The sequence below is a fragment of the Python bivittatus genome, unplaced genomic scaffold (genome assembly GCF_059951505.1).
Source record: "Python bivittatus isolate LINGU-HERP-01145 unplaced genomic scaffold, Pbiv_v1 ctg000220_np1212, whole genome shotgun sequence".
Lineage (NCBI taxonomy): Eukaryota > Metazoa > Chordata > Lepidosauria > Squamata > Pythonidae > Python > Python bivittatus.
Genome location: NW_028277048.1, coordinates 34,356,104 through 34,372,964, shown reverse-complemented (window position 1 = coordinate 34,372,964; position 16,861 = coordinate 34,356,104). Strand labels below are relative to the sequence as shown.

The following is a 16,861-nucleotide window of genomic DNA, read 5'->3' as shown; positions in this document are numbered from 1 at the left end:
GTGAAAAGTACCACATTTGGAGGGCCACAAGTTCCCCACTCATCTCATTAAGAAAGATTATATAGGTATATTGCATATCCCAATATGGTCAGGAAAAACAGCAACTGGGGACTTTTTATCATCTTTAGTGGACATGTAATAAAGCGAAAAAATGTTGGATTCAAATACATATATTAATTCAGAAGATTTTGAAGATTAATATACAGTTGAAACCAGAGACATTTCTTTTGGGGTTGATGGATAAACAGTTAGAAAAATCTCAGGGACCTTTGTTTTTATATATGATATCTGCAGTGGGACTTTTATATGCTCAAAGGTGGAAAGATTCAATATTACCTACGATGGAAAAATGGATTGTAAAGTTAATGGAGCTAGTTGAGATGCTGAAGTTGACAGCTTTGATTTGAGAAAAGACATTGGATAATTGTAATGCTAACTGCCTTAATGAAGTTATGATATATGGATTTGATGATTAGTAAAATGAATAGATTATAGAAAAAAATGGAGGTTAAGCTGAAACCTTAGAGTAAGTGTTTAATGTATGTTTTATTTATATCTGCTGTAAAAGAAGTCAGAAGTCATTTTTTTTTATTTCTGCTTCTTTCTTTCTTTCTCTTTATTCTTTCTTTCTATTATCTTTCTTGATTATTAGTTCTTGTTAGTTTTTATCTTTATGTCATTTTAAAATTTAATAGAGTTATAGAAAAAAGGGGGGAAAAAACAGCAGTTGGATACCATCCACTGTGGGCTTTGAGTTGCACAGCAGGATGTCTCCTTCATTTCCATCTTCCTGTTCCACATGCCACTCTTAACTTCTGGGGGAATTTGTAGAATTGGTGTTAGGAGTACATTGCTAATTTCAGTGGGAACAAATCCATTTAACTATGGTATTAGCTCCGTGGGAAGATAAACATCATTGAATTTCACTCTGTTATCCTTATCATCAGGTGTACATCAGGTAAGAAATAAGGCTCTGCATGACAGACTAAAAATGAGACAATACTTGCTGCTCTTTAAAGTTTAATGCATGCTCCCAAGATATTTATACTGTAGATTACTAATCCTGAAACTAGCTGGATGCTTTTAATCCACACATTAAAAGGGCGGGGGGGGGGAATACAAAGGACCTTAGTGTTTACATATATACTAAAACTGAAATGCATAGCATTTCATACACTAGAATGAGTTTTGTAGAAGTGAAACAAATTCTGACAGAGATCACTTGAGCTGCCCACCTGTCAGAGAATGGGCAGCTATGGAATTCCTGAAAGCTTGGCATCCAGACAAGCCAGGCTTCAATAGACATCTAGAGATAAACTCCATTTACATACCATTTAAAACAGAGTTCCTCAACCTTGGCGACTTGAAGATGTGTGGACTGCAACTCCCAGAATTCCTCCCAATTCTGGGAGTTGCAGTCCACACATCTTCAAGTCGCCATGGTTGAGGAACCCTGATTTAAAAGATACTGTACAGTCAAAAGCCTAGGAAGAATGTGCTCTATTTGTTCCCTTCCTAGGCTTTTGACTTACAGTATTTGCTGGAGGACATCCCCTCCAGCAGCCAACACCCAGTTAAGCAGGAAACAGCACCAGATAAACAATACCCTAATCAAGGACCCATCGAGGAGGAAGATACCCCCACCCCTCCACCAAGACTGGCAGAGCAAATTACTATGCTTAAAGAGCCAGCAACCTCGACTCTTACCCTGATGATGTCACCTAGCTGGGTAATGAAATGTCTGCAAGAAAACCAAGCTCAGAGAGCACCAAAAATCCAACGAAGCTGTTTTGAAAAGATTTGAGAAGGGACTGACAAAAGCTGAGGCCACAAGAAAGGGTTTAGGAGCGAAAAGGAAAATAATGAAACAGGAAAACTGGCAGAGATACACAGTGCAGTTGGGCCAGGGGATGAAGAAGGCTGAGGTTCACATACTTGATTTGAAATAACTGGCCAATACTTGTGCTCTGAATCAGTGGTGTATGATTAAAACTTGATTTCCCCATTAGTCATCTTAAAATAAGTGGAATCCAGAAGACCTTGAGGCTTTCCCCCATAGATCACAAAGAGACACACATTTATAAATCGAATAGGATGCAGCATTCACCCTCAACTCTGCTTTATGTAACCTTTGGGCAATGGTTGGTTGTTTTTGATCTTGGGTGAATTTAGTAGGTGGGGAGGGGTGGAATCGTAAAGACAGCCAATATTATGAGGCAGAGTAGTACATCACTGAAGAGCTTTCAGAATAGAGAGTTTGGCCAAAAGTACTGCATTTCATATGAGATTCTCTTTTAGAGGAACAGAAAGCTGAAGAGAGAAGCAGTAACAATAGATATTGGAAGATGCTTAGACTCCAGTAACTCAAAAGAAATCTTCAGCCAAGCAAAGTTCCAAAGAGGACTTTCTGTGTGTGTGTGCGCGCGCGTGTGTACACACACCCAAAAAGCCCAAACATAAGCAAAAAAAAAAAACACAAGTGAAAAAATAAACCATTTTTTTTTTTCTGTTCCCGGCCTAGCCAAAGCCACAAAAAACTGGAAATCTCCAATTGATGCCTGGTCTTGTTTGATATTTCCCGAGATGCTTTAAAGTTGAGAGATGTTTCCAAACCCCTGTGGAACTGTGCAAGCCCTCCTGTTTGATTGTGGTTTTGCTATTAAAAAAAAAAAATCTAAATCTTTTTAAGAAGCAGATTTTCTCTTGTTTTGAGCATGGATAGTTTAGAATCTAATCTATGGTATGATTGTGTGAAACCAGGTTTGGAGACTCCAGCCAAACCCTGAAAGCAATACTCCAAGACCCTCACAATGCTATTCTGTCTCATTTATAGAAACAAACCACATGAGCCCCTGACTACGTACAGCTATTCTGAGATATTGGATACTATTTATACAGGGATGGGTAACACTTCAGGGGTCTGGGGCTACAGGAAACCATCTGGCGAAGCCGTGACATCACCAGAAAGAATATGAATGAAAACACATTATTTATTACACTCTTATCCTGCTGGATCTGCCAGGGACTCCCCACAGGATTGGCCAGTTGGTGGGGCTTGGTGTGGGGATGGAAGCAAGCCTTGCAGAGGCAAATAGCTCCTGTTTCTACCCTTATCACCCCCAACCTTTGAGAAGAGACTGAAATTTCTGTATCAGAATTTGGCCATTTTGCCACCACACTTGAGTGGTACAATCTCAGGATCTCAGCATTTTGGAGGGATGCATGTGACTCTTTCCTGATCTAAACCTTATTATTGATTACCTAGTCCTGAATGATTAACCCATTAATGCCAGTTCAGCTCAACTCATGGGACTAACTGGTCACCAGAAGTCAAAAGGTAGGTTCAGATTGTTGAGAGACATATTAGTGCCCAGCACTTACTGGAGATTCAGCCTCAACTGGAGGGCTTCACACACAAATTCTTGCTTTTTTGTAGAGGCATATCCTCAGATTGGATTGCTCAGATGAGATGATACAAAGGACCCGTTAATAAAAAGGAAACTCTTTGCAGATATTACAGTAATAGCTAAATCTGGAAAGATATCTTCTATTAGGAATAGAGCTGGAAGAGAGAGAACTAGTCCATTAAGACCAAGTAACAGATAGACATAACTGATCTTCTCTTCAGTTATAGTCACTGAGAATGTGTTTCTGTTAAATTTGGTGCTTCTATGTGTTTTTTTTTTCCATTTACAAAACTGGTAGGCTATTATAGATTCACACACACACAAATTGCCATAGTGCATACATATTAGAGAAAAGGCTGTATCCCCAGTCACACTAGGATTATACTGAAATGCAACCAGCCATATCATTTTACATATCTATCATTTGAGCATTTCAGCTAACATACACTATATAATTTGTATAAACTGAAGCGTTAACAGCTGTTGCATAATTCACAGACCATTAGATTTTAAGTTATCGTGTAGGAACCATAAAACTACTAACACAGTTCTCTGTAAGTATTGGACGTACAGTTCCTACTATCTAAAGCCTACGAGGCCACTGAAACCAAACCTTTGTAGAGATACAATTTCGGGGAAGTCTGCTTTACAGGATCATCACAATAGCTGAAAAAAAAGAAGACATTTTGACTCAAAGTACATTGGGATTATTTGTAATGACCTTCAGAGAAGAACTTCTAGTTTTCTCTCATTTTGTTTGAATGCAGCTGCTCCTTTAGAACTATTGTTCCTAGAACTGAACTTCCTGCCTGTGAAACATCATTTATTATTCCAATCAGAAATTGTAAGCCAAGGTTGGACTTGCAAATAAACCAAGATTTGGATATGAACATTGTCTTAGATGTTATCTTAGGAAAGTTGTCTTATGAGTTCTGGCTTTTCTGGAACCCATAGCTATAGTTCCCAGTTGACCTATAAATGGAAACTGGGACTAATTCCAGCTTCCTGATTTGTTCTACTGCTTGTACAAAGAAAGGAATGTAAGGGAGCTATGTCCCAGCTTAATAAACCAAGATCATCCAAATGTAACTAAAGTTGTGGGGCTGAACAGCATATAACTACTGAAACTTTCCACTTGAGATTATGGTAGGAGATGTATGTGCCACCTGTGATGGATTCTGCACATATTTAAGACCAATGTCCACTCATTCAACAATGAACACCTATACAAGAACACTGTGTGAAACCAGACCCCTGACCAAGGCCATCCATTACATGTACAGGATTCATGTGTGTGTGTACACACCAATCTTTTCAGACGGGCAGTACTGACATTTACAACTTGCTTCAACAGGCCTCAAATCTGGCTGTGTAAACTAATACACATCTTCTGGCACCTATTTAATAATTTAAATAACCATGGCCTTTCTAGGAGAAAATGGAAAGACTTAATCTACAACTAAGACAAAATGGGAAAGCGCTGAGGACCCTAATGTTGTCTTCATCCAGAAGCGCACCTGTTTGCCATTTGAAAGACAGAAGAGGTGGTTTCTTTCCAACTTCAGGTTTGTGGCTGCAAGTGTGATAAGCTGCATTCCCTTACAAAAACTAAACGCTACCAGAACATACAATATACAGTAGCTTAAATGTTTTAATGACTTCAGTCCATTTTCAGATGAAATGTTAATGATATACAATAATCCTTTGCGAGAAAAATAACTGAGACTTAATGGCTATGCCTCCAAGATACCAATGGTATTCCACTATTCCCAGATTTTTAAAGGCTTTCTATTTGTAGTGAATATATTTATTTACATGGAGCTTTTTTTCTCTCAAACTACTAGAGCAATGATTTCCAGATTGCTGGCATCATCAATATAAACTGAAAGTACACTGTTTGCTGTTTGAGTGGCACTGATAACTCTTTTTTTTTCCCCTTCAGGCTTTAGCAATGAATTACACCCAGAAATCTGAGGCATATATCAATTTTGGCAAATTCAGATGGCAAGCCAGGGGACAGCCCTGAAGAATATGTAGCATTCAGAGAGTGTTCTGAAATTATTCAAAATCTGGAGCAAAACTCACCTAAGGATACTAGAAGAAAAGTGTTTTCCAAAACAAACCAACCAACTCCAAGGGAACTGAGATTGAAGAGTAGCATGACAGAATGTACTGTTGATAGTTGAAAAGAACAAATTGCAAAGAAAAACAAAGTCAAGAGGCAAATAAAAAAATAATTGATCAGGATGAAGTTATATGTATCCAAAGAAAACTTTCCATCTAATTTGCAGAATGGTACATACCACCACAAAACAAACAAAAATATGTAAGCTGTTGTTAATACGTATGTTGATAGGTTAGTGTGCATATTGCCAGAGTTCCAACTCTTAGCAAACCAAATAGAGTAGAAAATGTGGATTCCTCATTAGAACCAGGGATTAAATGGAAAACTGAAAGCAAAATTTACTACTGAATCAAAATTAAATTCAAAATTGAATACTATTGATTCCAAAATTTAGAGAGAGAAAAAAGTAAAGATACTGAACAGAATATGGAGGGAGTAACAAACATTTCAGAAGAAAAATATCAGGATGGAAATTTGTGGTAGAGAAATTCCTGATTTCTCTTGAATCTCCTTGAAGAGCAATTATCTTTTTATTCAAATAGAAACAATAATCATAATAAACCCCATTGGGGCTCTTTTAAACTCTTTGGGTATATTGGCTTAGGATATTTCTTGAATTTTTCGGGGGGGGGAGATAGAGTCTCAAATCCATTTTATGAGAAGTAGAGAGGGTCACAGTCTTAGATGAGGTAAAAGCCTTTTTAAAAAATCTATATATCTGGAAAAGCACTGAACAAAATTTAATCATGAGTTCAATCAATGTCCCAGGAAGACCAAAAGCACCATTATGGTTCCATACAGGTGAGAAGAAATTGCTCCTTTCTCTTTACACTCAACTGCAATACTAACAACAGGTGCCAGATGTATAACAACAGTAAACTTTATGACTTCAGGGGAGGCTGTCTGCAAGAAAGTTAATATTTTATCAACTTACATAGCTTTGGGTATCCTATCATGCTTTTGACACTGTATACCTTGTTAGTTAAAGCTTTCTACATGAAAACAGATGCAAACTTTTTTTGGAATATCCCATTTACATTAGGCAGTCAATGGGAAGAGCTCCAGAAGATCTTTCCTGGTGAGCAGGCACCAATGTTCTGACACTGAGAGATGAGAATCTCTGGAAACTTGAATTATTTTGGCCAGCAACAGTCAAGACAAATATTTCTTAATATCTTGGAAAGCCGGGAAAGTGGACAAGAAAGATTAGAACAAATGGGCCAGTCCTTTTCCAATGGATGTTGCTCCTTCACTGCCTTCCTTTCCTATGACAGGGGGACGAAGTCAGAACCAATTTGGTGCTGAGTATTTGCTGCATTCCTGGGACTTCCTCCTGAGGTGTAGCACAGACATACAGGAGCTTCTCCCAGGGATGTATGAACAAGATTGCTGCTGCTGCTCCTCCTCTTCTTTTAACAAAATAATTTGTTAGTGATGCTAATCAGGAATACTATGGAAGGACCAACCCTCTCTCTTTCCTATAGGTCCAGAGTGGAATATGAAAAGGTATCAAGAAAAGGCGAGAGAATGAAATTGGGACTTTTATAGGAATATGTTGCTAAATCCTCCAAAGCTACAGAACCCTCTAAGCTCAGTAATTATTTTTGCTATGCACAGAAAAAACACTTATTTTGTACTTGCAAATGTGAAGCATTCTTTAGGAATAACCCCCCCCCCCCATTTGTATCGAGGCAGCTTCATTTTACTACTGAGACATTGCTGTTGATCAAGTGAATGAACACATGTACAAAATACGCAGTTCTGCTAATCTCCAGACAACCCATGCATCTCTTTAGCAGAACAATTCCTGATCATTATGGTAAAATAATGCAAAGACCGCAGGGATGTCTAACAAATAAAAATGTAAAACAGACAGGTGCCCTACCAAACATTCAGCTCTACAAACCGGTTCAACCAAGAGTATATAGAAGCCCAAAAAAGATCTTACCACAATTTATAGTCTGATAGGCTCAAAACTTTAAAGATCACTTGGCAATAATTAAAGGAGTTTGACAGTTCAAGGAATTCAAATATTTTCTGCTGGGTTGTCCTGAGTTATCCTGATGCAGGTCCATCTGGTTCTATATGTCAGATGCCACCTGAAGGAACACCTAGGGCAATCTTTTGGCTATTAACTCTGTTCTCCATCCATTATCTGAGTGTCTGTGTCAGCTTAAGAGATTAAAAATATGAAAGAACCACTGAAAACTGGCAAGGACCCAAAAGGTGACCATGTCCGAGATGATCTTGAGGCAGATCCCAAGTGGTGGGTTCCAATCTTGATATTCCTTTTTTGTTTCACAGATGAAAGATCCAGGGTTGATTAGCGGATGGCAATCGCTTTCTTAATGTTCGCAAAGGCAATAGGATCGATCTAGCAAAATACTGACCCCAAAGCCCTTTTGAGTATCGTGAACAAATTATATTGTATGTGTCTGTATGGAAGTGCTACAGTAAGACAATATTCTGTCTGAGAAGCAAGAAGCCTTTACAGTAGGACGTTTCCACTGGGGAATAAACCCTGGTTCATTCATATGGTAGAAAAACATACTTGTAAATCCAAAGCATCTCTATCTGCAGCATTTGTTGACTTTCAATACACCATTGACTCCATTTCTAGCAAAATCTTATAGGAAAAGTTTAAGGCTTCCTTCATAAATACATACTACTGTAGTTCTTATTTATAAGTTGCATATGAACACAAACGTGTCAGATACAGCCAATGTACAACTTGTATCAGACTTGTAACTCCATATTTAGTGTCACATTTTACAAATTGCATTCCAACTCAGTCAGGGGTCAAACACAGCTATTTCCTGACCCTTTGCAACTCTGCATTAATCAGTGGCTTGCACATCTTAGCTGGAAAAAGGTAACCAAGGTTACTTTATGCACATGTCACTGTGATTTGATCAAAAACTCAAATTTGCCTCAGGATGGCTCTTTCTAAGGACAGTACTGACAATCCACTCTTGTTTAATTACAAGACAGAATTTTCTCTTTGCCAAAAGATGAGTAACCAGAACATCAAAGGCAACCTCAATGAGCAGGTCAAATACTTCAAGTATCTGGGGGTTGCACTCCATGCCTCAGTAAGGAGAGAGCATAAATTTAAGATGTGCTGCAAACAATCCAGAAAAACACTACAGGTATTATACAGGTATTGTTTTTGCTCAAAAGATGAGTGTGTGCCTGCTGTAATACCAGGCTGTTGCTGGCTCAATTTTTATTCTGAGCTCAGAAAGGACCATCACCTAATTTCATCCCTATGCTACATTGTAGCTGGAGACTAGTTTACTCAAAACGTTTTTCCTTGTCTGGTAATCCCTCGCTGAAACTTCTGTTCAGTGAGTCTAGCTCCCCTAATAATTCTTATTGCAATTTACTCATTTGGTAAAAGATCTTGTTGGTTAACCTGTAACCTATGGCTTATGCTATCTGCATGCTACAATCAAGCTGGGCTGCTTTTTAAGCTATTAGTCCAGGAAGCTGAATGGCAAAACAAATTAAATCTGGTCTGCAATGATGTTAAACCCTGGAGATCAAATCCCAGTCTGTAGATAGCTGTATGTTTTGCCATTTTGAAAGTACCCAACATTCTTTCAGACTTGTTTTAACAGCTTCCTGTATTGTCTGTGGATGCCCTTATGGCTCAGGGGCAGTCAAAACAGTTGTAGATAATTTTGGTTGTCTCAACTTTACTGCTTTACTATGTATCTTTTTGACCTTCTTAGTTTTTCTGTGGAATTTTAAGTTACTGGACTTGGGCCATGATAATACGATCTTTCTCTATTTACAGCTCTGCTATGGTCATTGCAATTATGCTATGAAAACATGTAATTGAGTGAATTGTAATTCATGGAAGTTCACTACATTAGTCTCTAAACGTATTCTGAAATTTGCACAGTATTTTCATTAAAATGTGGAATCTTCTTTTTTAAGGAACATTTCATTAACCAGAAAACCCATCTTTCCACTGAAGGAAATAATATGGAGATGAATTACAGTAGTTTATGTGTTTCCAGCATTGACTAATATTTATCGGCTGGTGTTGGTCTTTAAAGTACCCTCTCACTCCTTTGTAAAAGTTTTTTTTTTCCTGGCAAAGAAAATTTTATTGCAGATCCACAGACTATGCTAAGCCTTTATTTTCTATTTTAGGCTGCATGCTGATCCAATAGTTGTCTTACTCAAAGAATGGGGAAGCAAAATTAAAATTGAATTAAATAGTTAACCTTTCTCCAAAAGTGAGATAATGGAGGGAAAAAGGGGAAAAGACATTATACAACATGAAAACCATTAAGAGGCTAAAATATACGAGGAGGTTATCAGGCTGTTGCAGGACTATCAAACACATTTATATTTTCTACAGCAGACTATTTGTAGGAGGCACAAATCAGTTTTTTTTATCTTGGAACACTACACCTATGATCTTTGGTAAAAAACCCGAAACTTGTATAAAATGAAGACAAATTCATTCTTTCAAATAAAACTATGAATTCTCCAAAGCAAGATGTTATTCTCCGACAGTGTTGTGAATATTCTCATTGCTTTTGAAGGAAGACATCACTGGTCACGGCACTCAAGATATTGTGAAGAAGTATCAAAAGCTGTTAGTGTTCATTCTACTATATCTGAAATAGGGCTTCAAAAAGGAAGAGTGGGTGGTAAAATCTACACCATATCAATATTTAGAGGCAATTGCTTCAAGAAATGCACATCTATTATAATTAGAGAATGCTTGGAAATAAAATAAGGAAGTAATTAGGTGACAAAGCTGACTTTCTCTCTTCTCTCAATCCTTGGGAATCGTGTCTGGAAGAAACATATAGAGGGACATTGCAAACTCTAAGGCAGATGCCTGAAGCACTGTCAGGCAAGGATGGATAGGGAGGAGATGGTCTAACATGTTAATAGGAAATTATTCAAAGGCTAGTAGACAGACTAGAGAAAACCCAAGGATGAAGTACTCTCTGAATCTATGTGGGTACTTTTTAGATGATTTGTGTTCGTGTGTGTGTGCCTTCAAGTGTTGACTCCTGATGATGGCCTAGACAAGACCCTGCAGTTTTCTTGGCAAGGTTTTTCAGAAGTGGCTTGCCATTGCCTTCTTCCTAAGGCTGAGAGAGAGAGAGAGACTGCCCCAAAGTACCCAGCTGACTTTGTGCCTAAGGCAAGACTTGAACTCCCAGGTTCTGGTTTCTAGCGTGGTGCCTTAACCACTACACCAAATTGGCTTTTAGATTAATTATTTTGTTCAATTTAATAGAATAGATATTGTGTTCAGCCACTTACAAAGCTCTATCAAGTCAAGGAGGAGTGGGGAAAGCTCCATCAAGTCAAGTAGGAAACAAAATTCCTCCCATGCAATAGAAACATAACATTCACAGAAAACAAAATTGTTACATTCCTCAAAAAGCTCATAGACAAGTTGCATTTTCAGGTTTCAAATTTTAGAATTAACAAATGGTGTATACAGATTGATTTTCCTTGGTAGACTCTTCCTCCCAGTATCGGCTCTGTCCACTATTATGTGAGAAATCCAACTCTACCTGCCCCTTTGCGAGCCAGAGTTAAAAACTAGGAACTGTGATGCTATCACACTACTCTTTTATTACTAAACCAGAATATATCAAATCCCAACTTACTGTAACTAAATATTGCCATTGTGTATTTACTAGAAAAAAATGATACTCAAGGATGGTGATGGTTATGTTTTCCTTCTTAATTACGTGTCCTTGCAACAAAGCCAGGAGGTTATTAAAAATTCTTTATGTAATGATGCCACTGTCTATGCTACTGACTGGAGTCTAGCCTTTTGGTTTTACAGAGCTATGGAGAAAACTATCCCATATAACTCAGCAATACCTTATTGTATACAACGAAGAATGCCATAAAGAATAGATCCTGGACTTTCATTCTATAAGGGAGTGTGATGCTACATGGAGGTATTTCTAAAAACTTTGCTTGGGAGTTCTTCTACGAAACTTTCCATTTCCTGTGTCAATTTGGAGTATCTCACACACCAGATGCCCTGAGCTAAGAAGCATGCATATCAATTGCACAAATTTATATACGATGCATTTTCAATTCAAACACAATTAGGAAAGAAAATGCAACCTGTAGATTAGTCAATTGTATCAGATGCACTATTTCAGCATATCTGTCAAGTCCATCAAGAAACCACTGTTTGGGAAAATGCAGCGAATTTACAGGCTCTAAAACCCCCAAAAAGTGAACAGCAAACTAGCCAAGATCTGTTGTTGTCTAAAAGGCCTTAAAATTATGGTTGGACATCATAATCCACTGATATAGAAAAAGTCAGTGACTTGCACGTCAATAGATTCAAACTGAGGTGCAGAATATGTGGACCAGAACATAAACGCACATAACAGTAACTAGATTTATGTGTGCATTGACAACAGTAAATGTTATAGTTCAGGAAATACTGTATTATTTGAGAATCAGATTTTAGCTTAAAAAGGAAGTCGCTATCAATTAAAAGAATCCGCTTTAGTCACACTGAATCATGAGTTTAGTTACTCATAATTATATGAAGCTTCACTGACTTCAATGGATCTATTCTATCTCTTATTTTTAGACTGTTAACTCCAGGAGCTGTTATTAATTAGGCAGTGTTTTATGACATAAAAAAATAGTTTTGTGACATAAGAATGGGTATTTAATTTTCCTATTTTGAAAAGAAAACATCAACCAATAAGTATTAGTCAATGTTTAAAACACAAAGTGCTATAACTCATCCCCATATTATTTCCTACAGTGGAAAGATAGATTTTCTAGTTGAAGAAATGTTCCTTTAAAACAAAGGAAAACAAAACACTTTCCACATTATAAGGGGGGAAAAAATCACACAAACATAATTTCTAAGGCCTTTTCTGAGGTTTGCCTGGAGACTGTATGAAAATCAGAATCCATGAAAATATTTCCTTCATTCCCTAAATAAATGCACACCAGGTTGTCTTAATTCACTGGTTGCTTCCCTAACAAGATGTGTGTGATGAGGAACCTCAGTGGAAGAATTCAGAGCATTCAGAAAAAAGGAACCCCAAAGTAATTAAGAGGCTGGAAAGAACTGTGATTTGTTTGTTTTTAATGGAGGAAAGAGTTTTGCTATCATGGTCTACATCTGAAAGTAGGAAATCATCAAGTAGTGTGGCATGAGATGACAAAAGCAATACCCTGTAGAGAAGAATTCAACAATTACCTCTTAGTTCAAATAAGAAAGAGGGCAACACAGTGTGTGTGTATACATGCCTCAACATTACCCCTTTTCCTTCACAGTTCCAAGCAGCACTCAAAATGGACAATATTACTGCTTCACAAGCTTCTAGGATACACAACTCAAAGTGGGACACACAGCATTATTGTGAATGTCCAATGCAGTGTTTATTAGCTTGCTATCATGCATGGCAAAATGTTCCGGTGTTAATAATAGGATTTTGCTCCATGCATCAGTCTCTGCCAGCTACTTCTTGCTTAGAAATTAGATGATTTAAACATTAATATATTCATTTCTAGAGTGTACGCCATGTACGGCAAATTATTCAGCACTGTTTTACAGAGGAAAAAAAAACAGGAGATCACCAGTTTGTATACACCCATGCCCCAAATCCACATACCATTAAAAAATAATTATTCTAAAGTAATTTAACAAACCTAAGACAGCTCAGAACATTGAAATTAAAAATCAGTCACAGCAGCCATGGATCCAAGATCTGTAACATTTACTGGAATAGCTGAGTTGAACTAATGTAGTCCTGTTGAACCCAGAATCAGTTTCAAATATTTAAAGGCTTGAAACTATCAGCAGAAGGGACAATTTTTCTGTATAAAACACATAATGGGTACCTGTGCCAGTTTATTTACTTACGATAGCCTATAAAAATGAAGGTTCTGTAACAACTTTAGGCAGGATGATCTATTTCAGAACACTCTGGAAGTATATGTGCAAGTTTGTGTGTGTCTGTATGTATTGTGTGTGTATGTATGTATGTATGTACGTACATGCATACACACACGTGAATGGACGATGTCTTCTTTTCTGTAATTTAAGCCCATTACTTCTTACCCTGTTTTCAGTAGACTAGCTGGTCAGTTATTTTTCTCCCCCATTTTTACCTGTCATCCTTTAGAAAATGGACATGAATTTGGACTGCATTTCAATTGCTGTGAAACTTTTAGGGAAATTATATTTGCTAATATGATATGAGAACTTTTAAATAACAAAGACAACCAAGCTTTAAATTTTGAATAGAAAATACAGATGTTAGGCACATTTTATTCTATAACTGTGTTAGGGCTCATGTACCTGCCAAGAGATGAATTTTATTTGGACAGACCTGACAAAAGATCTCACAAACACCACATTCTAATTCCTAAAACAAAGCATGAGGCGTGTAGTGTTAATCTTTCCAGTCTGACTTACTGTAGACATCACTGGCATGCTCCAACTAGTGGAAACCAATGGGAATATTAATATTGCCTATTAAGCCCAATTTGATCTCATGAATCCAACCTGCCTATTACCACAGCACTCAGATAAAGGTGTTCTGAGGTCAAGAGGATATAGTATCCAATGGAATTTCATTATTCCAAGAAAAAAAAAAGCAGCAAAACAATCTCTATGGCAAGCATCAGATCCATCTAGAGGAAAACCCAACAATGGGTTTTAAATGACATGTTTTTCAAAGTGAGAATTGATGCTGGAACTAGTTCTAAAAACTGGCTGGCTAAGCTTTAGCTGCAGCTGAAGACAATCAATCAAAGTAGCTGAGAATCAACTATGGGGGAAGAAGGTAACCAAACATGTAAAATGGTTACAAACCATTCCATGCTTTTAAAGAACACAATGAAATGGAAGCCTTTTAGTGTTTTCTCTGCAGTTAAACATCTTTTGAATCACTTCCAATAGACTTCTGCAAAAAGGATCTGTTACGTTGTAAAATATGGACTGCTGGAAAATAGGATGGAAATGTCTTTGACAAAAAAAACACCTTATCAATACTAACGGTCTGTACTGGCCTTCCCCAATTTGGTGCTCTCCAGATGTGTGAAATATTGACTACATATTGGCCAACACACCTGGAAGATACCAGATATAGTAGGCTGCATTCCTACTATAGCTACAACCTCAATTTGGAGTGCACAAACATCAACCTTGGACAAAACACCACCTGAACCATTGGGGAGAATTAATATTGTTAGGGTTCACATGGAGGAAACAGAAGTGCTTCTTGAACAAAAAGTTGCTATAGAAATCATAGCAGAACTGCAGTTATTTTCATCAGATAAGACCCAGGCTTATTTATGAAACAACCTAAGCAAAAAATAGTGTATCATTAAGTAAGAGAGACACCCAAATTGTCATTGCAATATGGTTTTGACTAAAGTAGGTCAAAACAGAATCAGTTGCAACCAAACCTGAATGAAAAATCAAGTATTTTTAGCCCTGCCAGTGTGTTTTTGCTGTTACTGTTGTTCATATTAGAGGAGGGATACAATGCTTATTAAGTAATTCCTATTCTATCTTTTTTCAGACAGACATATAGACAGGTCTTGTTCAGGTAAGCTTTCGGTAAGGAAAAAAAAAGTTACATGGGCAGGAGATGGGAAAAAAGACAACTATGGGACATCTGGGTGTCCAAAGCAAGCTCAGTGTACTCGGAACAATCTAAAACTAGCAAAACCAACCTTCATTCATGTCTTGATTTTTCCCCTTTCTGCAACCCATGTCTCTATGCCTCGCCAGTTCCATTCTTCTTTATGAAGTCTCTTTTTCATTCAAATGCACAAAGCCAACATGGACAGGTTTCTTCCTTGGTTGGCCATGACCTAGTGATTCATCATTAGTTAAGCAACAATCAAATGTCTAAACCTGCTTTTGATTTTCCACTAACTTTTAAATACATCAACCCCACTGTTAATCCCACAGATCCTGATACTGGGATAGAATCTTAATCTTAAGGGTATAATAGAGATTGCAGTTTTAAACCAAACCAACTGGAATAATTTCATCCAACCATTTTTTTGCATCCTCCTGATGTTCTTGCCAAAACAATCTTCAGACAAATCCTAGGGAATGATGTAGACTTCCTCATACATTGCTGAGGTAACATATAAACCAAACTCTTATTTGAACTTAAATTAGTCACCCATGTCATACATGGACCATGCCTTCTCCTATTCCTTTTCCTAGCAAAGCACTATAAATACTCTTTTCTGTAACTTCACTGTTTTAGCTGTCATTATTGTCCACTGTCTCACATAAAAACAAAGATTCTATTAAAAATCAAGCGCTTAACATAAATATTAAAATAATAGTAAGGACAAAATATAACTCTATATCGAACTTCATAACTACCGTAGCACCTATTACCATAAACAAAAGAAATCTGATTTGACAGAAAATTAAGTATGGCTAGTTGAGAAGATGGTTAGAGAGCCCTAAAATATCATCATTTAAATCACTCATTGTTTCTGCATTTTTTTGTTTATGGTTGACAATCTTATTAAAATTCATTTCACTAATCAGTTCATTCTATGTCACTATGAATACCAAAGAACCCTTTAAAAAAGCCTTCATGGGGAGGAGATTAGGATTTTACAAAAAATAAAGGGAAAATGGCCACTGGTAAGTTCTCCTCCTGGCTTTCCTGTGATGAAGGCTGCCCCATCATGACCCCCTTCTCCTAAATCCCACCAGTCCATCAAAGGGTAAAATAATGTACAAGTCCATTTTTCAGTTTTCCAGGATGAGTTTGACAAAAGAAGCCACATCTGTTTCTTTGGATTCATGAAAGGTAAAGAAGTGGTGTTGCTAAAAAGAAAAGAAAGAAAAGAAAGTGATGAGTGGGAGGTGACAGAAGTTCCCATTAAAAATCCTTATATTCCTCCTGAGATTATATTGCGGGGGAGACACTTCCTGACTACCATGCAGAACAACACAGCTTTATTCCCCTCATGTCCTGCTTGCAGGCTTCCCATAAACTACTTTTATTCTTGAGCACTATGACTGGGTGCCTAGTCTGCCACGGTTGCCCCAGTGCAAGTACAGACCATTGTTTCTTGGGGGTAGAAACACACAACTGCTTCTCTACTGCCCTTAGCCTACTGAGACTGCAACCTCCACCCATTGTTTCCTGCTCCAAATCCAAAGTAGCATTTCCTGACTTGTGCTGGCTCACACAGCGTTCCCCACTTTGCCTGCTATACTTTCATTATAAGCAAAGTCCTCCACTCAAACTGGCTACTGAGCACTGTGGTTGCTGCCCTCCCTAGGCATTTTATTGTGGTTTCCTGGATCAGTGAA

At 37.6% G+C, this 16,861-nt stretch overlaps 1 protein-coding gene across 2 annotated transcripts in view; it reads right to left on the bottom strand.

Annotated features, from left to right (window-relative positions):
* Window positions 1-1,439: 1,439 nt before the first annotated feature.
* Window positions 1,440-16,861, bottom strand: part of MAP2K6 (mitogen-activated protein kinase kinase 6) — a 120,062-nt gene continuing 104,640 nt past the window's right edge. For both annotated transcript variants that reach the window (XM_088138331.1, XM_088138330.1), the window contains exon 12: window positions 1,440-16,369. In XM_088138331.1, coding sequence (XP_087994457.1) covers window positions 16,292-16,369 — 78 coding nt within the window. In that variant the 3' untranslated portion in view covers window positions 1,440-16,291. The remainder of the gene's footprint in view (window positions 16,370-16,861) is intronic.